The following is a 22,414-nucleotide window of genomic DNA, read 5'->3' as shown; positions in this document are numbered from 1 at the left end:
TGTGTGTGTGTGTGTGTGTGTGTGTGTGTGTGTGTGTGTGTGTGTGTGTGTGTGTGTTGCACATCCATAATTGCAAAGGGGACGCGATTAAAACTTTGTAAGTACATAAATGTATCAAATAACCATTCCGAGACGTCTTGGTCCATTCTCATTTCGCGTTTCTTCTGCCGGAGTCTCTTCATCATCTGGGTCCAGCAGGGCGGGGATATGCAGCTCATTTACATTTAAGGTGGTACTCACCAAAACAGCTCTTTTTAAAACAGGCCCCAAAAATGACATTTTCAAATGGTTATAATAAATTAACTGTGGGGTATTTTGTGCTAAAACTTAACAAATACATTCTGGGGACACCCAAGACCAATATTACACTTTGTAAAAAGGGGCATAATAGGTGCCCTTTAACACTGGAGTTTTTGCTGTGTACCTTTCTCTGACCCATTGTGTGTGTGTGTGTGTGTGTGTGTGTGTGTGTGTGTGTGTGTGTGTGTGTGTGTGTGTTAGAGAGAGAGAGTGAGAGAGATGTACACACACATTCTGACAACATTGGGGATCACCTTACTGTAGTTATTACAATGTGTCACAGGAGAGTATAGTTCTGTGAAGGAGAACATCTGTCTTTCATAGTGCGTCAGTGGAATGACAGACCAGGCGTGTCGACCCGTCCCTGCCTGATCATTACAGCTTCACCAATTAGGTCCTTAGAACATTCAATATTGATGAATTCATTCTTCAGTTTTTCACATTTCACCACAGAGCAGTTATACAGTATCACACTCATAGCCTACCCTTGCAGATCTGTTCTACACAAGTTCAGCAAAGTCATATTCACAAGAATCTAAAGCACGAGTAGGCCTACATAATACACTTTTGCTTACACCACACTAGCACTATAATTGCTGCAGTGTCCCTGAGTTATAACTGCAACGGTGCAGATAAGCAACTGAATCGAGCTGCCGGTTCTATAACAATCACTCTCAAAGCAAGCAATATGTTCCTCTGACATTTTCTCCATTTGGGCTAATACAAGACTCTTAGACAACTCTTAACAGCAATTTCCTTGTTGTTACATTTCCTATGGAAGTGCCATTAAGGCAGTCGAAGTACATGGTGCCTTGGATGTGAACTAGAGAGTAGTGAATTGCTACAGAATGTTCATGAATATCCCAAGATTTCCTCTCATTCGGAAGGACTAATTTATGCAAGGTAAAGCTGATATGTATCTTTAATTTTGTATTAACAAATTATTTCCATCAGCCATCATTGAAGGTACATGCGAGTAATCAGCAAGCATAATGAGTAAGTAGTTGCTAGATTTACTTAATTTACTAGGGCTGGCCGATATATATATTTTATCCAACCAGAATTTATTGGATTGTCAAAAATGGGTGTTAAAAAGCTAGGTTGGTGGAGGAGAGAGGTTGTAAAAATAAGAGTGAATGGTGACAAAAAGAAAAATCGTTTTTACAAAAAGGTGGAGCAAGTTATTACACATTGAAAGATTAGAAAGAAAAACATTTTATCCTCTTGAATATCATGCACTGATGAATTATTCACAATAGGAGCAATGTGCATAAAATAGGCCCCGTGTAACCACTACACTGTTACAAAAAAAAAAAAAAAAAAGGTTACATTTACGGTAAAAAAGCTGTGGTTGCCAGTATATTACTGTAAAAAAAAAATATGGTGGCAACCTTTTATGTTTTACGGGACTTAAATTTAAGGGCAAAAAAAAATAAAAAAACACAATGTAAAAAATTCCTGTGAAATTTACGGTAAAAAAAAAAATGTCAGCTTGGTTGCCAGTATTTTACCATAAAAAATATGGTAGCAACCTTACTTTGGACTTAAATTTACTGCAAAAAAAAAAAAAACATCAGCAGGACTTAAATGTGTGGTTCCCAGTACTTTACAATAAAAAATACAGAAGTAACCTTTTAGTTTTTACGGGACAACCCTTATATTTCATTAACCAATAAACTTTATCATTCAATTTCACTAAAGTATTAAAATCTGCTTTATACCTCTGTACCGATAACCACCATAATAACACAGGTGGTAAAAAAGAAACTCGCATAATGATTCAAAGTTTACCACCATTAGTTTTCCACAAACTGAGGCACCTATTAATATAAAGAAGGTGCACAGTGTCATACACACAAATACAAAACTCCATCATGGTGACACACAAGGCTCCAAATAATGCCATACACATTCATTAAACAATATATGATGTAATATAAACCCCAAATGTACATAACTGATAACAAAAACTATGAAGAAACATACTTTTTTAAAATGAAATAACATCAAATGTGAAGTGTCACGCAGGGAATTCTGGGAATGTCAATTTAGAGAAACAACAAGAACAGAAAAAGAGAAGAGATGAGCAGAAACACAAGAACTACAACTGACTTCAGCCACAGCCTTAGATCAATTGAAGATAAAAAAAAAACATTAAATCTCTCAAGATCTCATCAGAGGATTAAACAACTCCACAAACAGCATTACCAGCTTCACTTATTACTAACCAGATAGACTTTATTTCTGTCATACATCTACAGTTCTGTTTGAGAATTAACAGAGATTTAGATGTTGATGATTTATTGTTTCATTTGAAGTCACCATGATGGTGATCAGTGTTTTCTTTAGTTGGGCTCTTGACCCTTGATTTTCTATCATTAGTTTTTCTCTGGCTGCTGTAACTCTGTGTTTATAAGACACGGTGGTTATGGCAAGAAAATCAGAGAGAAAATGAATCAGGTGATGTTGGTTAAGTATTTGTAATTGATGATGACATAATCATCATGTAGTGGCCTCATATAGAGTCTTACCTTTGATTATATGGTTCATTAAATTTACATTATTGGTTGTAGTAGCTCTATGATTCTACAGCATGTGATCCATCAGTGTTGTGATAATCTGAAGAATTTTGAAAACATTGTGCACAATAAAGGTTTGATCTACTGTGTCTCTCAGACACACACAGACATCAAGATTCAGCATATGACTCTCAACAACGGTGATGATAAAAGTGCAGTGCATGATGGGAGCTATCAATCAAAACTCATCAATATCTCCCAGCATGAATAAATTATGCTGAATTGGCTTAGTATTTTCTTTTATTATTATCTGCTTTTATTTTTGCAGTTGTTTTTGAAGAAACTTTTTAGTAGCTTGTTTTGTGATGTTCAGAGTTTTACCTGAATATTTTGTTGATTGTCACCGTTGTTGAGATTCATACGCTGATTCTTGATGTCTGTGTTGGTCTAAATCACTCAGTAGTTCAAAACCTTTTTTGTACACCATGTGTTTTTAAAGTTCTTCAGATTATCTGTTTGTCACTGCAGGCTCGCATGCAGAAGAGTCACAGAGCTATTATACTCAAAAACGTGAAATATATTAGTATTAAACATTTCTTCATACAATGAAAGATAATACAATTAGTGACAGTGGTCAATCAACACAAATTGAACAATTATACAAATGAACAAAGGAGATGTGAGTTTACTAATCACAACTGAACAGGCTTTAAAACATAATTCAAACAAACAAGTAGCTTTTGTAAACTGAAGTTCAATGCCATAAAACCTCAAATATTACTACTGTATTTTAACAGTAAAGCACTTGCAACCAGCTGCCAGTTTTTTACCGTAAACTTTAGTTCAGTAGCGTTAAAAACTAAAATATTTCTACCGTATTTTCAATGGTAAAGTACTGGCAACAGCCAGTACAGCTGCCAGTTTTTTACCGTAATCTTTAGATCACTGCCGTAAAAACCTAAAATATTACTACCATATTTTTTTATGTTAAATAGCTTGCAACAAGCTGCCAGTTTTTTACTGTAAACTTTAGTTCAATGTCGTAAAACATAAATATTTCTACCGTATTTTTTACGGTAAAGTACTGGCAACCACAGCTGCCAGTTTTTTTTAGTTTATTTTTTACAGAAAGGTACGGTAAATGCAACAGTACGTTTTTTTGTTTTGTTTTTACAGTGTACTTCCAAAATCCGTACATTTAACAGTATTTTACTGTAAAATGACCTGTGAGAGCTATTACAGAATTTCACTGTATATAGTAAGGGTGCATACTGTTAAGCAATTAACATGTCTTTTCTGTTGCTTTTTTACAGTTTTTTACAGTTAAAATTAGTTGTTTTTTTAACAGTGTAATCACACAGACTGAGAGTATTTCTCTGGGGTTCTGGCCTCCACATTGCACTGTAACTGTAAATATTTTGGTAACAGTGCTTACAAACTCACAATCTGTGCTTCACATCACACATTTTGCTATGCCTCGGGGTAAGACAGCTAATCGTGGCTAACCTCACTCTCTTCAGAAGTTCCCATGGTGAATGAATGCCTATGGGCTGTAATGCATGAAATCCATTATGGTCTCTTTATTTTCATAAGCAGAAATGCAGAAGGCTGATGTATGCTCTCACATCCCCTGCTATATTTCCTCTAATAATGTTATGCCACATACTGAGGTAACATTCAAAGATGTCCAAAATAAAAAATCATTTAGCATCTAACATTTAACTCTGTTCTTCATATAAAGCTATCGAGTCTCTTCAAAAAATTTGGACTAAACCGCTCAATTCATATGGATTAGTTTTACGCTCTTTAATTAGAACTCTTTATGAACTTTTTGAAGCGTCAAAGTGGTAGTTGCGTAGCTGTCAATGGAGGAACAGAAAACACAGATTTCATCAAAAAGATCTTCATTTGTGTTCGGAAGATGAACGAAAGTCTTTAGAACGCATTTAGAACGACATGAGGATGAGTAATTAATGACAGAATTTTCATTTTTGGATGAACTATCCCTTTAATAGCTTTCATTTTAGTTTTCTATATAGTTATCGTTCTTGATGTGAACAGGCCTTTAATCTTCATTTCTAAACCACAGTAGTCCGTGATGGAGAGCCTACTTTCATTGAAAGAAAAGTTTCAGTTTATTCTGAAAAATATCTTATTTTGTGTTCCACAGAAGAAAGTCGTACTGAATTGAAACAATAGGAGAATGAATAAATGATTACAGTTTTTACGTTTTGGGAAAAATAAATAAAACTCTCGGCAAAGTCTTCCCACTGCACTTCTCAGATTAAGCAAGAATAGCACACCTCAAATGGAATAGGCTACTTTCTCCAAAAGAAATCACTTGAAGCTCTTTAAAATTCCATCCAATCTAAGCAGATTCCTGACATCTGCACAATTTATGACATACTTAGTCCTCACGCCGATTTGGTTTTGATTAGATGACTTTGCTGTACCAGTTTTTGAACTATAGCAAGAGTATTGATAACAAGCAAGAAAACAGGCACAATAATTTCACACCATCCCTTAGAGATATGAACTCCCTGAACACAGCATTCCAGAATCACACTGTCATTCTTCTCTTCTGATTAAACCCTGCAAACATCTAATTAAATCCAGCCTCAATAGTCACAGATGGAATCTACAATATGAAGTATGTCCAAAAGGAAGAATCATGATAGCATGATGACTATGCAGTATTGCACTTTCCATTCAGTAGGTGTATACACTTTGAGTTTCTTTTGTGAGCAATATTAGATATTATGTGTCCCACATTTCATGCAGAGCTCAGTAACTGCATGACGTTCCACCTGAATATAGTAAATATCAGTAACACTTTACTTTACAGTGTCCTTGTTACATATGTTACATGTACTTACCATATAATAACAGTAAATGATGCATAATTACATGCAACTAACCCTCAACCAAACCCTAATCCTATACCTAACCCTATAGTAAGTACATTAATTAATATTACTCAGTACTTAAATATATAATTACACTGTAACAATGTCACCTTAAAATAAAGTGTAACCCAAATATCTCACATTGCAGCATTTCAAAATGTATCGAAACATAATATAAAATTAGGTTTGACCTCGGGTTGATGGTTAATTTCTTGAAAAATAACTTTTTTTTAAAAAAATGTAAGGTTCCAGGGCTTGTTTTGTCCCTTCGTGCCATATACAATATGTTAAATAAATATATTTCTAGAAGATCATGTTTCTATTTGTGCAAATTTAGGTTGTTTTCAATGCTGCAGTCTGATAAATACTAGTACCTAAAATGCATAAAGGTCCTTTAAAAAAATTATTTAAAAAATGTAAACAGCAGGGGGCAGCACTGTGTCCTAGTTTTATTGTAGCCAATGAAAACAGCCCATAAAACAATGAAAACAAATGCTTGCTTAAAATGTAGCTAGATACTTGCATATACAATAAAATCCTAAAACCCAGATATGAACTTCCTAAAATCGCTAATTGTTAGTTGACTACTAAAGTCCCTTTAGTCTTTGCTATTACTTGAGTAACTTTGTTGAGTCTGGAAAGTATGCATTAACATAAAACTAGAAATTGTAAAACACATTTGATACTGTGGACCTACGCTGGAATACTGCCTAAAAACACCATTATTATTTGAAATGATGCCATTTCTCATCCACTTTCAGATTTAGGTTTAGGAATTATAAAAGAACAAATGTTTACTGTTTGTGTTTTACAGATTTACATACATTTAAAATGCTCAAACACATAGAAAACAATGTTTTTCCCTCAGTGTTATAGGATAACTAAAGAGATAATACATGCTTTTTACCATGCGAGTTCTCAGAATGGCCACAGTAAGTTGATGTATAAATGTGCATTGATGTGGTCTCTATTTTGTCTCAATCTACATTTCAAAAGACTTAGAAACATACAATTTGATCTACTCTGAATAAAGACACTAAACTCCATAATTGCAACACAGCTCATGGGAATGAAGAAAAGAACAGAATAGAGTGAAAGAGAGAGGGGGGAAGGGCCACACTTGAATCTATAAGAGCACAGGCATTGGCTTTATCCCTGGTGTGACACTCTCAGTGAAACAAACCTAAACCTCACACACAGCCACACCAAACGCTGCAGGACCTCTCGCTCAGGATGGCGACACAGAGAAAATGCCATAAATCCTCAGATGTGGCTTTCTTAGTTTGTATTTTTGCTGTATTTTTTCAAGGTGAGTACAATTTACTTTACTCTTGTTCTACTGCAGATGTTTGGATCTAACTTTGCACTACTCAAGATGTTGTGCAGCTTTAAGGGAGGAGTGTGCGGTATATTATCATTTTGCTATTAAAAAGTTTTGATCTACTCTCAGAACTAACTATCAGAAAGTAACTATAGTGTAAATGTTTCAGAGTGTGCCATCAAGCATGCATTTCTTTTTTCTTCCTGCGAATCTACCACACCCCTTTGTATCACAGCAATACGCTTTAAATAAAGTTGTTGAGTTTCCTCTCAAGTTAATGGCTTGAGATCAATTGAATCGCTCTCTTCCACTCAGTGTATCTGTGCATATATTATATCACCAGGTGGCCGTGTGTGCGTCTGTATGGGAAATAAAAATTCCATCTGTTGTTATTCCATTAGGCATAAAGAGGATTTTGTTCATTTGGCGGACTATGAAGCATCCAGGTGTTTCTAAGACCCTGGGCAACAAAAGTTGCGGGCCGTATGATGTAATACACATTTCATACTCACTCAAGAGACAGAAATAAACACTGATGTTTACATTAGCAAAACTGCACAGCAGATGCAGTGGTGCAAAGATATTTTCTGAATCTATATTTATTCATTATTAATACATCTTGTTTGATATCTTAACTTATTTGAAAAGCAAATTTGCTTTCAGATAATATATCTGTTAGGTTAGAATTAAGATTATTTCTTTTAATTCACTTTAAATTCATTGTATTTCTTGTTTTGAGCCAATATCTAACTAAAATGTACTTGATATTTATATCTTAAAATATGAAGAAAGAAAAAATAAGTTGTTTTTTTTTTCAAATTAATTCAAAATATTATCACTGTACTTCTCAATTTAATGTTAATCTTGTTTTAGGAATATAGTTTTTATTACTGGAAAACAAGACTAAATACCAATAAAGAAAATGTTTGAGCACTGTGTTGGCAATAAATCCTGCTAAATTGCAGATATGACCCAATAGTTGTTGATGAAAGATTCCATGAATATTGAGTATTAAAAAAATATATACAAGTAAACCATTTTAGGTAAAGAAAATGAGTAAAAAAATTATATTAATTATAATAAGTCCATGCATAAAATGATATTAAAAATGTATTAAAAAATACTCTTAACCATGCATTAATATGAAGAAACATGCATTTTAAAATTTCAAATCAATTTAACATCAAAATAATACAGTGAGCAAGTCCTCGTATCATTCTAGTCATTCAGTATCGTGTTAATTTTCCATTTGCATGCATTCCCTTACTCACAACAACCAAGAACAGATTTTATTCTCATTGGCATAGGTCCCATAACTCAGTTATTGTAGCTTAAAGGGGGAACGAGCTCTGCTGATAATGATGCTTTGGCAGAGAGTGAAGGGGTTGGGCTGCTCAAGAAGTGTCTGATTAGAAACATAAGAGTCTCTTTCCTCCATATGTTTGCTGCCCTCCCTGTTTGGGTGGAGACAGTGTGGGCCCCACACTCCTTTACTGAGAGAGGAAGAGAGAGACTGAGGGGTCAGAGGTCAGGGGGGCATGCTGTGAGAGAGAGAGAGAGAGAGAGAGAGAGAGAGAGAGAGTAACACTGCTCCTTCCCTTTAAAAGGATTGTTTGAGTCTCAAATTCCAGCATCCCTAAGGGAACACTCTGTGTTGCAGCAGACGACCAGGCATCTTTTAGTCGAGCAGTGCAGAACTGAACAAAATGTCCTATATTGTTATATTGCATCAGAGAGAGAGATGATGATGAATTATAATAAGGTTCCATTTTTAAAAATAAATACAGTAGTTAAGGCATTAGCTATCATGAATTAACAATGAACAATACTTTTACAGAATGTATGGTAACACTTTATAATAAGGTTCATTTGTTAACATTAGTTAATGTATTATCTAACTAACCATGATTAATCCATTTGTTACTGTATTTGTTCATCTTTGTTAACGTTAGTTAATAAAAACAGCTGTTCATTGTTAGTTCATGTTAGTTCACAGTGCATTAACTAATGTCAACAAGATTTTAATAACAAAGATTAATAAATGCTGTATATGTGCAGTTCATTATTAGTTCATGTTAACTAATGTTAAGTAACGAACCTTATTGTAAAGTGTTACCGAATTTACATGAACGTTCAAAAGTTGGTCAGTAAGATTTTTTATTTTTTTATTTTAAAATTTTATTTATTTATAAACTTGTTAAATTAAATAAAAAATTGTTCATTTAAAAAGTGATTATAAAGACATTTAGGGGCCGTTTACATGACACTGTTTTCAACTAAAAACGTAAAACTTTTTGTCTTTACACGACAACAGCGTTTTGGGGACATGAAAACGCAAACTTTTTGATAAATTTGTGAAAACGGTGGCGTCATGCGCTCTACGTGTTCTTACATGTTCAGTCTGTGCGCGTACTGTTTCTTTACAAAGTGAGATCGCCAACTACTGGCCTGGCAGCATAATACAACGTTTTTAGTCGTTTTCGCAGATCCGTGTGAACGGGGATCATTTTTAGTACATCTTTGTCATTTAAACAAAGTGAAAAACAATGTTAATGTTGTTTATATATCTATGTGGTGTTTTTAATATGCTTTCAGACAAATAATGTCAGAGTATTTTCTCCTTAAAACTGCAGTGTACCAAAGACAGTCACAAATTGACCGTTTTTACTGTTTAAATGGTGTATACATGTTTAACATTTCAAGTTGTCTAACAGATAAAGTTATCATACCTTTTTTTTTTTTTTTTTTACAATTTATAAATGAACGTTAATCTATTCTAGATCAATAAATAATGTTTTAGTTCATGATACCTGAAAGATTTTTAAACTAGATTCAAACATTTACTGAATAAAATGTGATGTCTGCCTGTGTAAACTTGGCTAATGCTAGGTGTTGTTGATTGTAGGGTGTTCTGGACAGTTGCTAGGGTGTTCCAAGTGGTTGCTAGGGCGTTCTGGATGATTGTTTATTCTCCCAAGTCGAAAGAGCCAATCCACAAGTCCTCCTTCAATGCAAGTCTATGGAATTTTTTCCCACCAGGGAATAAAAATTGTTAGTCACTTAAAAAAGTTAATTTATGAATGATATTTGAGGACAATTTCTTTGCCTTCGATAGGCACAAGTGACAGATGTACTTGAGATGGGGATTGGAGGCATATGCTCATACATCTGCTGTAGTAAAGCTGATCTCTCATAGCAGCTGACAAACTGTCAGTGTTATCAAGTGTGAAGCAGGGCATGATGTATCGAGCGTGCTGTCGACTCACAGAGAAGCTGCGACATGGGACATTGCCAAGTAGCGTGAGCAGCAATGAGGATCACAGTCCAGATGTAGAACAAACACATAGCGCTTTATTGACACCCCCACCCCTTCTGCCTTTCTTTCCTCGCATGATAGCTTCCTTTATCATTCCTTCTTGCATACGGCTTAAAAGGAATCCATCCAATCTCGTTATTCAAGCATTCCTGGGGTTGGAATGTCGAAACATTCCTTGACTGGGAATTCCCGGAGGCTTTGAGGGAATGGAAGAGACAGTAAACGAATGAGGGATGTAACTTCCTGTTATGTGATGGGAAAAGTAGAGGGAATGGGGTGAAGATGAGTTGAGGAATAAGGGGGATGGGGGTGAATAGATATAACATCTGTGTGGAAGGGGGTTGCAGGAATGTTCCCTGTGGTTGAACACACCATAAGGGGTTCACTTGTAACGCTGAAGGGACTAGTGCATGTGTGAATTGGTCTATATGGCTGCATCCTCCAGAGGTCATATTTGTTGGACACATGGCTGTCACATTTCAGTTAAGTAACCATCACATTCCAAAGTCATTGGTAAATTACAACAATTCGGTCCACACCCCTTTAACGGTCCATTTTATAATTGTTACTTTTCTGAAATAAAACATCCCAGATGACGTATGTTTGGGGCCGACAAATGTGACCTCCGGAGGACACAACCTTCGAAATGAGACACAACATGTTTATGTTCGTCTGGACAACGTTTCACCTTCATCAGTCCTTTCTAAAAGAACAGTACTTTCTGTCCAAGAGCAGTTGTACAGAAAGAAAAAGGGAAATGCAATTAGTATCATGCAAAATGTCACTGAAATTTTCATCAACAGAAAAATACAAAATTGTTAAATAACTAAAATACATAAATTTTTCTTAAAGGGACAGTTTATCCAAAATAAAAATTCTGTCAGCTCTTTCATTCCTCTATGGAAGCATGTTTCCAATTGATTATTGCAACCTTTTTATCTCTATTTTTCGTCGCAATTGCGAGTTTATATCCCGCAATTCTGACTTCTTTTCTCAGAATTGTGAGATATACAGTAACTCGCAATTGTGGGTTAAGACTGACTTTTTTTCCTCAGAATTGAGAGTTTCTATCTCACAATTCGGACTTTATAATTTGCGATTGCGACTTTTTAACATGCAGCTTTGAGAAAAAGTCAGAACTGTGCGATAAAAAGTCACAATTACCTTTTAAAAAATTTCTTCAGTGGCGGAAACAAGCTTCCATATTCCTCTGTGGAACGCTAAAGTTTTATATATACAGTATATTTTGGGGTCCAAATAACACTGACTGGACCCCACTGACTTTCAATGTATGGCCAAAATGTCTTCTTTGAGTTGCATTTGTGCATTTGTTTAACTTTTTTAAATGCATTTCCCATCTATACTTCTCTCTATGTTAGCCAGATATCCATTCTCTGCTTAATGAATTGCAGGGACCCTGCTGTTAATTCTCTCTCACTCACTATGGTGCGTTTTGAGATGAGTTAGATTTGTACCACCAATTCACCATAACAAAAATGAGTAAAACCGAGTAAAAACTGGGTCACTAATGTACCTTCTGCCAAACTGAAGCCATGCATTCATATGATTAAGTAATGCGCTTTATTGTGCCTCAAGCCAATGCTTTAATTTACTGTCAGCTACTAAACTATTTAGAGCTTTCAGAGCAAAGTCTCAATGTGTTTGTGCTGAAACTTTTAATGCTTTCAAAGTAGTTTCTACATGATTCAATCATCCAAGATATTCTCTAAACAACCATTACCAGACAAAAGTCATATGGCAGATAGACAGTAGTGTTGAAAACAAGACCAAAGAGTGACAATATAGATCTCTTAGGAGTGTCCGCGAGAAAACACTGTCTTGCATTTAAGTCCAATGGTCACTGGTGTAGGCAAAGTAGAGCCTACTACATATCAAGTTGCTGTCACCTTCAGATATGCTTTCTATAGCACAAGACAACAGCTGTGACGGACAAGTGTGTCACAGAGAAAACCAGTGTTAGCATGCAAATCTCAGTTTTATCCTCGAGGTTGTCCAATGGTTCAAGAACCCTCTTTTATTAAGAAAATGTCACTGTATGCTAGTGTACAGTTGGCTATACAGAGACAAAAGTTATTGATGTTACATTATAAGCTCTTTAGATCAACAATTTGGTTTCTGGTCTCAATAAAGCACCAGTAAATAGATGGTTTAGAAGGTTCTCTAAAATTATCTTATAAATGGTGTCCATTGACACAAGACAGTAAAACCCTATTTTACATTAGGGGTCAGTAAGATTTTTTTTAAAGAAATTAATACTTTTATTCAGCAAGGATGCATTAAATTGATCAAAAGTGACAGTACATTCTATTTCAAATAAATACTGTTCTTTTGAACTTTCTATTCATCAAGAATCCTTAAAAAGAAGTTTCACATTTTTCACAAAAGAAATATTACAGAGCACAACTGATTTCAACATTGATAATAATAATAAATGTTTCTTGAGCAGCAAATCTGCATATTAGAATGATTTCTGAAGTATCATGTGACACTGAAGACTGGAGTAATGATGCTGAAAATTCAGCTTTGCATCACAAGAATAAATAACATTTTAAAATATATTTAAAAAAAACAGTTATTTTAAATTGTAACAATATTACGTTTTTTATTGTATTTCATATGATCAAATGAACACTGCCTTGGTGAGCATAAGAGAATCACATAAAAAAAATGACCCCAAACTTTTGAAGAGTAGTGAATGTTAAACATTATGACTATATAATGTGGCCAATTCACTAAACAGTTTTAAGCTCCACATTTTTTTTTTCATGAACAAAAACCGATTGCACTTTAGCAGAACTACTGAAAGTTATTAAGACCATTAAAACCAATCTGTCTGTTATGTCACAGGAAGGGAGGAAGGAAGTGAAGCAGAGTAAGTGATTCCAGCCAAAGGTCAATTAAGGGTTACCTCTACGTTTTCTTTGCATACCTAATATAATATTTTAGTTCAGCAAGTCTACTACTGTGAAAAGCAAATCTTCAAGAAAAAAACTAACAAACAAGAACATAAGCATCATTACATCTGTGTTGGTTAAGGCGTTTACACAGTCGCTCTGTTTGCAAGTGCCTCTAAATTAAATTAAACGATCGAATCAATACGCCTCTGAATACCAGACACACAGAAGCACACATGTCTGATACCACACACATTTGTCTCCGTTTAACCTATTCATGAGCAGGGAAATAAAGAAAGCCGTATCAGGCTGGTAGGAGCCCAGGGGGAGCGAGTGAATGAGTGAATACCGATGGTGTGAGGTCATGTTAGGAACAAAGGCTCAGAGAAGCAGGAGGATCTGAATTTGCCAATCGGATGATTCAGCTCATGTAATGAAAATAAACCCCTTGGTGGAAATTAATCTGTAATGCTGAAAATGTCAGAACCCACAGGAACATTTACAACTCAGGTTGTCCTTTCATAGCTGAAAGTTGTCAGTTTGTGTGTAAATGTATGTTTTTGACCAACGTTCTCTACTTCTGATCTCATTTCTAGCTAGAAATGACTATTGTAGTAATTAAAGATTTGTTTAGTTCTCACCAAAGCTCGCTCTATTTTGCTGTAGATCATTAAACCATTACACTGCCTCAGAAGTCTGTCTGAAATCAGTTTTGTGAGGTACCTTCACACGCAAACACACTGCCTAATTTTCGGACACAGCCATAGAAACTTCCAGGCAGGCGTTTTGGAGCAACACTCTGCAGGACAGTGGCCAAGTCTCCATTGATCTCCATTTAATCTCATTGCTGGCAAGGAGACACATTTGAGAAATGAAAGATATCACAATTGTGCTTTTTTCTTGAAGCTTGTTTGGAATAAAACCATTTAAAAGATAATTGCAACTTTTTACCTTTTATATTTTTTCTCGTTATTGTGAGTTTATGTCTCACAATTCTGACTTATTTTCTCAGAATTGCAAGATATAAACTCGCAATTGTAAATAAAGTCCAACTCTGAGGGGGAAAAAAAGACTGACCTTTTTTCTCAGAATTGCAAGTTCATACCTCGCATTTCGGACACAATTATGAGTTTATATAACGCAGTGATGTAAACTCGCAATTGCGAGGAAAAAGTCTGAATTGTGAGACAAAAAGTCGCAATTACCTTTTTTATTTTTTATTCAGTGGCGGAAAGGAGCCTCCGTAAAAAAAAAAAAAAAAAAAAAAAAAAAAAGTAACAATAAAAATTATTGCTATATACTGTAGCCCAGGGGTGTCCAAACACGTTTCTGGGGGGCCACTGTCCCGCAGAGTGTAGCTCCAACTTGCCTCGACACTCCTGCCTGAAGTTTCAATGCCTGTAGTAAGCTCTTGATTAGCTGGTTCAGGTGTGTTTGATTGGTGTTGGAGCTGAACTCTGCAGGACAGAGGCCTTCCAGTAGCAGGATTGGACACCCCTGCTGTAGGCTATTTCTAAATCAAATCCTAGTTAGTTTAAAGTCCAGTTTTACACTGTACATTTCCTGGTAAAAAAAACAAATAACAAAATGGGAAAGTGTATTACAAAGAGGTGGAATGTATTATTCTTGGGGATCTACTTAATACTGCTTATAAATCAAATATACAAAACACTGAGGGACAAATTCACTAAACAGTGCCTCCACAAAGTAACACTCAAAACCAGTTTAAAAGATGGGGAATTGCATTGGGCAAATTGCATTCGGTGATCATTTTTGGCCGCGCCTTCGCCATTACCTAAATTGCATAACTCTTTTAGTCAAAACAGAAGGCAAATAAACTCAATTTATTCTTGGTGAATTTCCCCTTGAAACATTAGCATGGAAAAATCTAGACTAGAGGCTAGAATCAGGAGACACTTTAATTATACTTTCATAAAGACATACAAATATAATACAAGCCAAAGAAATTCATCAAAGAGAGAAAACAATACTCAAATAGTGCTATAACGGAGGCCAGTTCTTTACATATCATATTTCACTTCTCATAGCTATTATTATTTAAAGACAAACATGGGAAATCTTGTTTATTGACTAGCAAAACTTTGAAAAAGGCCAACATTTAGTGGGTAACCAATCAAAAGATTGATTCGAAATAATTCACCCATTTTGAACTTGCTCAAAAGAATTATGTAAATAATGCTAAACCTTCAGTTTCATTATAATGGATGGAACGGATGTCTTAAAGTGCACTAAATCATCCTGACACCGATCTGAATGTCTCACTTTAGGTTTCACGAGTATCGTGCTGAGCATTGAGCACATGACCAAAGACAAAAACAAAAAGATCTCTCTTTTAAAATAGAATCACTCTTTTATTCAAAACATCTCTAGCAGAAATTGTGTGCAAATTAGAAATGGCTCCAGAAGGATCTCTGAGACATAAGAGTCTCTTTTATTTCCTCTATCCATCTCCCTGCCTCCTTTTCTTTCACTATTCTTTTCTTTTTAACCTCTGACTGGCACTCTCTGCGGAGTGCAGAGGGGAGTGTGTTGAGTCAGGGTCGGGGTCAGAGGTCAGGACCTCTTGTTGCACGGGGGAGGGGAAAGGTTAAGGTTTTATTAGCTCAGTCTGAGCCGATGTATTCACGCTCAATCAGGCTAATAATTACATACAGCACGTTCAGCTCAGAAATTCATACCAGCACAGCCCTTTAGAGCCAAAAAAATTAGGTCAGTATTCATTCCTCTAAAAAACATTATGCAATTTAATTGACTTGAAACCAGAGTTAAGCATGTTAAGAAAATGCCAAGCATACCGTAGTTCTTCAAAGATTCACTTTTGCAAAGTGCCACTCAATTTAATTAGTTTGGATGTGGTGAACTGAACACAGTCAGTTTTCATTCAGCTCTCTAGTCAACCAAGACCAGCAGAACCAACCTCAGCGCTAGCAACAGTTTAAAAGAAGCATAAGAGGACAGAATAAGTGTCAAACAAGCCTGATTCAAACTCACATCACCCACATGAGCACCATGGCTCAATGTGTCGGCTCTAACACAAGTGAGTTTTTTTTACTCGTACACTACGGTGCTTGTGGGTGATAAAGACAGAAAATAACTCAATTAAACAGGGAAAAAAACGTACGTTCCCCTGAAATGCTAATTGGGTTTGAGTCTGTGGAAGTCTGCCAAGGCCACAATATTGTGACGAGATTTGAAATAACACATCAACGTTCAGCTCAGTTTAAACCAATTCATTTTAATCTAATTATCTATTATCTAGATACATTTGAGAATGAAATGTGAGTGGTGCTTACCCATGCAAAAGTCACAAAAGTGATGCTAGGCTATTAGGCTACTCTACTACCGGTTTGGGGTCATATTTATTCATGTTTTTGAAAGAAGTCTCTCATGCCCACCAAGACTGCATTTATTAAAATACAAAAAACGTAATATTGTGAATTATTATTGCAATTTAAAATAACTGTTTTCTATTTTAATATCTTTTCAAATGTCATTTATTCCTGTGATGGCAAAGCTGAATTACTCCAGTTTTCACATGATCCTTCAGAAATCATTATAATATGCTGAGATTCTGATCAAGAAACATTTATTATTATTATCAGTGTTGAAAACAGTTGTGTAGATTAATATTTTTGTGTACACTGAACCCATTTTGTTCAGGATTGTTTGATGAAAATATAGACACCATTTATTTAAAATAGATTTTTTGTCTTACTGTTACTTTTAAATAATTGAATGTGTCCTTGCTGAATAAAAGTATTAATTTCTTTATAAAAAAGGAAAAACCTTTGAATGCTGGTGTAATGTATTATACTATGATATTCAGAGGTCTAAGATCCCTCATTTAATACTGTAAGTCTATGGTTGTTGTTGTTTTTTTTGCTCGTTCCATCATCCGCCAAGTAAGAAAGATTATTATATCATGACACTTTGGATGCAGTTCATGGATGCAGACGCTCTGACAACATTTACTTTATATTTCAGCTGTGATTTGTGAAGACGTTTCGGGAAGAATCATCCGTGGAGATGGTGATCCAGTCACTCCAACCGAAAAGGTGCACGGCAAAGGTAAAAAAATAATAATATTAATAATAATAATTACATATTAAATTCAACAAATAAATGAATGAATGAATAATGAATAAATAAATGAATTAATAAAGGTGCAATGTCTTCATATTACCCTTATGTGCATTCTTTGTAATTAAAGATATGAATCTTTAAATTTTGCTCCTTTTCTTTTCCCTTCTTTTTTTTTTTTTTTTTTTGGAGCTGATTAACTTGTATATCATTAGCCAGCAAACAAGAAACTAACTAGGTATTTATGACCAAAACTGTTGATGACACTGCTTTAAATTAAATTACCATCCAAGTTTGGATTAGATGCAATGTAAATACATGCTATTTTAATGATATACTCTCATTAACTTGCACACCTCGCTCCATTAACTTTTAATTTCTAATCCATTCGTACAAATGTGTGTGATCTAATCTTTGTAGACTGACTGGTATAACATATGTTATACCAGTTGAAAGTCTAAAAAGTAGAATGTACCCTACCTCCCTAAACTATGACCATGTTCTCACCATTTAAAGTTAAACTGTGTGAGAAAAACTGCTTTTTTTATGACAATGATTACAACAATAGGGCAAGTAACAACATTTCCCTCACAGGAGATTCTCAGATTGCCATTTTCCCCTCCATATCACCTGATGCAGAGACACCAGAGACACCAGGAGCAGACAGTGAGACCACTCAACCTAACACACAGACCCCAGATCAGACCCACTCAAACCCACCTGAAAAACACAGTGTTACTTCAAAGGTGGGGACAACAGATATTGTACCTCATTATTTATGTAAAAACATTTAAAAATGTATATTTTCCAAAGGCTGATGACTTCTGGTCTTATATTTTTTGTTTATTTTTGTAGGGCAATGTGGTCTGTGTGGATAAAATACCAGAGCGCTACAAATATGATGTGCTGCTGAAACTCAAGGCCTCCTCCACGTGTGTAAGTTCTGGTCTGCGTTTATCCTGTGATAACTGGGTAGAATCTGGGGAAATAATATGATATAGTGGGAGAGCTGATTGTATATCAGTGGGTAGTTTAAAAAGGTTAAAGTTTGAGAACTCTTTAGTTAAATACAGAACAGTGCTGTGTGTTGATTTATACATATAGAGACTAAAACAGTTGAACAGTGTAGTTCTTAAAGGGATAGTTCACCCAAAAATGAAAATTCTGTCATTAATTACTCATCCTCATGTCATTCCAAACCCGTAAGACTTTCATTCATCTTAGGAATGCAAACGAAGATCTTTTTGATGAAATCTGAGAGTTTTCTGTTCCTCCATTGACAGCTATGCAACTACCACTTTGACGCTTCATGAAGAGATCATAAAACTAATCCATATGAATTGAGCGGTTTAGTCCAAATTTTCTGAAGAGACTCGATAGCTTTATATGATGAAGAGATTGAGGCTTTTATTCCAATAAAAGTTTTCATCCAATTAGCAAATAGGTTGCGGGTAGCCTATTTGCACCCGCATTGTCGAGGTAGATTATTTACCAGAGGCATTACGGTAAAGAGAATTATGTAGTGTAATGTGACCCGGCCGTGTTTTCGTGAGAATCACCCAGCATACACAGCAATCACTCAGACATACCCACACGCCTTTAAAATGCTAGGAAACCCACAACAAAGAGTGATCTGCATAATCTAGAATAAAAACACATCATTGCTGAGCCTTTAGCTTGCCACACATTATAGATAGACTGCCAAATGTGACATTATATAAGATGTTGAAGCCTTTTTATAAGTCAGCCTTTAGAGACCCTAATAAGTGTGTTATGCCATGTGCTCAAGTCTCATTGGGTGGACCATCATAGAGGCCTTGCGGCCTGCACATCAATGGCATTCCATTACACGCTATGGGCGGCGGCAGTTCGGAATTCATGCCAAATACTCTGCCAAGATACATAGAAGGGCCTCTAGGTTAAGTTTCAGAGCCAGTAGAGTACCAAACTCCCAATAGAATGAAGTATATACAGTAAAATAGAAGAAAACACATCATGAGAGTAAATGACATGGATTAATATTTTGTATGTGACTAAAACAGACGTATTCATGACGTAATTGACACTTTTTTAAGGAAAGTTATAGATCGTAGTCAAAAAGCTTCTGTCCCCAGCAAATATACCTTATTTATTGTTACTTTTTGAAAGTTTGCTCAGTTTATTAGCAATATATTTAGCTTTTTCAGTATTTTCATATATATTTTGGTGTTCAAAATGCAATATTCTAATAAAGCTCCTATGGGAATTCTTCTATTCGCCAATGTTCCCTTGGAGAACTGTGATTCAGCGGAAAGGGAGGCTGTTGCTATGAGAGAAAACCTGAACATACAGGTTTCATATTACACCACATTCCAGGAAAGAAAGAAATATGAAAGATGGATAGAGAGAGAGAGAGGGGAGGGGAGGTGGGGAGGTGGGGGGGGGGGGGAGAAATGAGAGAAAGGCTTGTTGCATCACTTAGCTTTCTTTTCATGGGATTTGATGTTAAATATACATGACTTTTTAAGTGTCCAACATTTGCTACAAACACTTTTTAAAACAAAACCCTTTCATCCAATAGGAAGAGACTAAAGCCAGGATACAGAGTGTTCTAGAACATCTCTGTGGTGAAGATTGCAAACTTGAAATCTATCAGAAAGACAACACAGATGAGGTCATGGTTTATGGAGACAGCATTGACGGTTTGTATTGTCTTCTTGTCATTTATTCGCTTGTTTTATATAATTACAAAATATTCCACAAACACACTATCAATCCTATGGAATCACCAAATATCAATGAATTAATATGAATCCAAATTCAGTTTAACTGACCTTCATTAGTGTGAACTGAAATGTCCCCACCCCATAAAATAAAAAAAGTTAACAATTTATTAAATATGATGAAATGTATACATCTATCTATCGATCTATCTATCTGGAGTTCAGGTTTAAAATTACTTTTTGATTTTGAATTTCTTTGAATGAATTCTTACAACTACAAAACTTCTGCTTACTGTTTGCTTCCTCAATTCAAATTCAGGAATTAAACTGGAATTATAAATTCTTATTTTAAATTCTGAATACTGCACAACTGTTCTCAATCTGAACAATCAGACTAAACTCTCGTCATTTATTTGTTTCATGAAGCTGATCCTGAAGAAATGGCTGGAAAGTTCAACAATGACAACATTACCGATAAGGTCAGCAACACTGAAAACTTTGTCATGTAATGAAATATACAAGATGAAAATGAGAGAACACACATACACATCCAAAAGAAATGACACTTAAATGAAGTATGAAATAAGAAAGAGTAAATGTAGCCTGGTACATTTGCTATTGGGATTTTGCATAGCAGTGGTTTAATAAAGCGTTACTCCCAGATTCCAGGACCCGGCCTCTGAAACAGAAACACTGCATGTTGCCATGTGGTTTAGTTTAGGGTTAAGTTTGGGTGAGATAAGGCTGTAACTCATTATGAGGTAAATAGCTGTGCTGACAAATCAGATAAACACACTCTATAATACACATAAACTTAATTCACACAATATTGGAACGCAATGCTATAAAAACTATACAACACCTTCCAGGTAAAAAAGCGAATGTGTTGGTAACGGTTTGTGTCTACAGGTGGAAGTCGATGAGGCGGTGTCTCGCGTGGGCCAGCGCTCGAAAATTGTCCTGATCTCTATTCTGGTTACGGGTTTGCTTCTTGCTGCTTTGCTAATAGCTGGATACCTTCTAAAGACTCATCGAGAACAATCCAAAGGGCTACGACTGGTGAGTGTGACCGTCTAATCACATACCAAATTAATCAAAATTAGGCTTGGGGTAGCGCCAATGCTCAGTGCATGTATAACTAATGTCTCGTCTCCATCAAGGCTGAGGACTCCTTCCAAGTGGATCAAGATAACCAAGGCAACACACTTCTGTCTGTGGCTCCTCTGCCTCAACAGGAGTCTTTGGACAAGCCCATCATTAACGGAGAGTCTCCAGACTCACCCCCCACCAATGGACACTCCGCCACCCAGACACAGGTGGCCGACACTCCGATGTAAGAGGCTCGGAGTCAACATCAATCCAATGACCAACAAGAGTGAACAGACTTCATGGGTTATCATACACAACAACATTAGGAGTGATGAAAACTACAACTGAGATGATGCCGAGAGAAACAATGCTGAAAGTATGAAGAAAAAAAACGTAACGTGAGAAGAGCCTTTTGTGTAAGTCTGCTCCAGTTGAGCCTGAAAATGCTAGCAGCATATGAATAACCCTTCAGAAACCACATCTATTCTATACAAACATTTACACTTTCAAATATGTTTAAAACTCCAACTTCTTTAGAGATCTTCGATGCCAAAGCTACTCTTAAGGAATTCATAAACGGTACAATGCTACACAGGATTTGTAATATACGTTTAGATGAGCCAAAATCTCAAGTATGCATTTTATGAAAAACATTCTCAAGTCTACAAGCACTGCTCTACATACAGTAGTAATGGTTAACAATCAAGTATGTTTGTTTACATTATGCATTGAGTTTTATGAAATAACTTGGTTACACTTTATTTTAAGGTGTCAGTAGTATATTTGAACAATAGTATATTTATGAATTAACATCAACTTAAATGCTTTAAAATGTAAAAGTTGTTCATGATACTAAATTCATGACTGTTAATGAATTGAGCCTCATTCTGAAGTGTTGTCCTATTTCAGAACAGTTTACTGTTGTCTGCATTCAACATTTTTAAAAATTAGGATACGCTCAACGGGCTTTTGCCTTCTAGCATGCGTCAACCCTTGCCTTTCTTTGACATAAATGCAGTCAATGGCCTATGTTAGGGTTTTCCTCTTGCTACTTTTATTTGATTTATTTCAGTAATGTTTGGGATTTTTATGCATTTCAGACATTTATGTATTTGGCAGATGCTTTTATTCAAAGCAGCTCGTACATTCAAAATACATTTATTCGGTATGTGTGTTTTCTGGAAACTAAACTCAGGACCTTGCCATTTCTAGCATTATGCTCTACAAGTTGAACTAAGGGAAAAT

General features: G+C 35.5%; 1 protein-coding gene across 2 annotated transcripts; it reads left to right on the top strand.

Annotated features, from left to right (window-relative positions):
• The first annotated feature begins 6,882 nt into the window (after positions 1-6,882).
• On the top strand, positions 6,883-21,513 carry LOC307165492 (uncharacterized protein). 2 transcript variants are annotated; one of them, XM_079883143.1, is made up of 8 exons: positions 6,883-7,034; positions 17,283-17,366; positions 18,018-18,124; positions 18,234-18,314; positions 19,939-20,059; positions 20,507-20,559; positions 20,990-21,139; positions 21,241-21,513. In XM_079883143.1, the coding sequence occupies exons 1-8, from the start codon at positions 6,959-6,961 to the stop codon at positions 21,415-21,417; spliced, it is 849 nt and encodes a 282-aa protein (XP_079739269.1). In that variant the 5' UTR covers positions 6,883-6,958; the 3' UTR covers positions 21,418-21,513. The 2 variants fall into 2 exon arrangements, with proteins under 2 accessions (XP_079739269.1, XP_079739268.1); XM_079883142.1 differs by having other exon boundaries at positions 17,973-18,124.
• The last annotated feature ends 901 nt before the right edge of the window (positions 21,514-22,414 follow it).

The sequence above is a fragment of the Squalius cephalus genome, assembly GCF_949319135.1.
Source record: "Squalius cephalus genome assembly, chromosome: 10".
NCBI lineage: Eukaryota > Metazoa > Chordata > Actinopteri > Cypriniformes > Leuciscidae > Squalius > Squalius cephalus.
Note: the sequence above shows the minus strand (reverse complement) of the source record. Positions and strands in the feature narration are given on the sequence as shown.

Excerpts from the sequence above, each read along its gene's own strand:
- LOC307165492 (XM_079883142.1), top strand. The coding sequence starts at position 6,959 with ATGGCGACACAGAGAAAATGCCATAAATCCTCAGATGTGGCTTTCTTA. Across the intron at positions 7,035-17,282 it reads TTTTGCTGTATTTTTTCAAG|CTGTGATTTGTGAAGACGTT; the intron begins GTGAGTACAATT and ends TTTATATTTCAG. Across the intron at positions 18,315-19,938 it reads TCAAGGCCTCCTCCACGTGT|GAAGAGACTAAAGCCAGGAT; the intron begins GTAAGTTCTGGT and ends TTCATCCAATAG.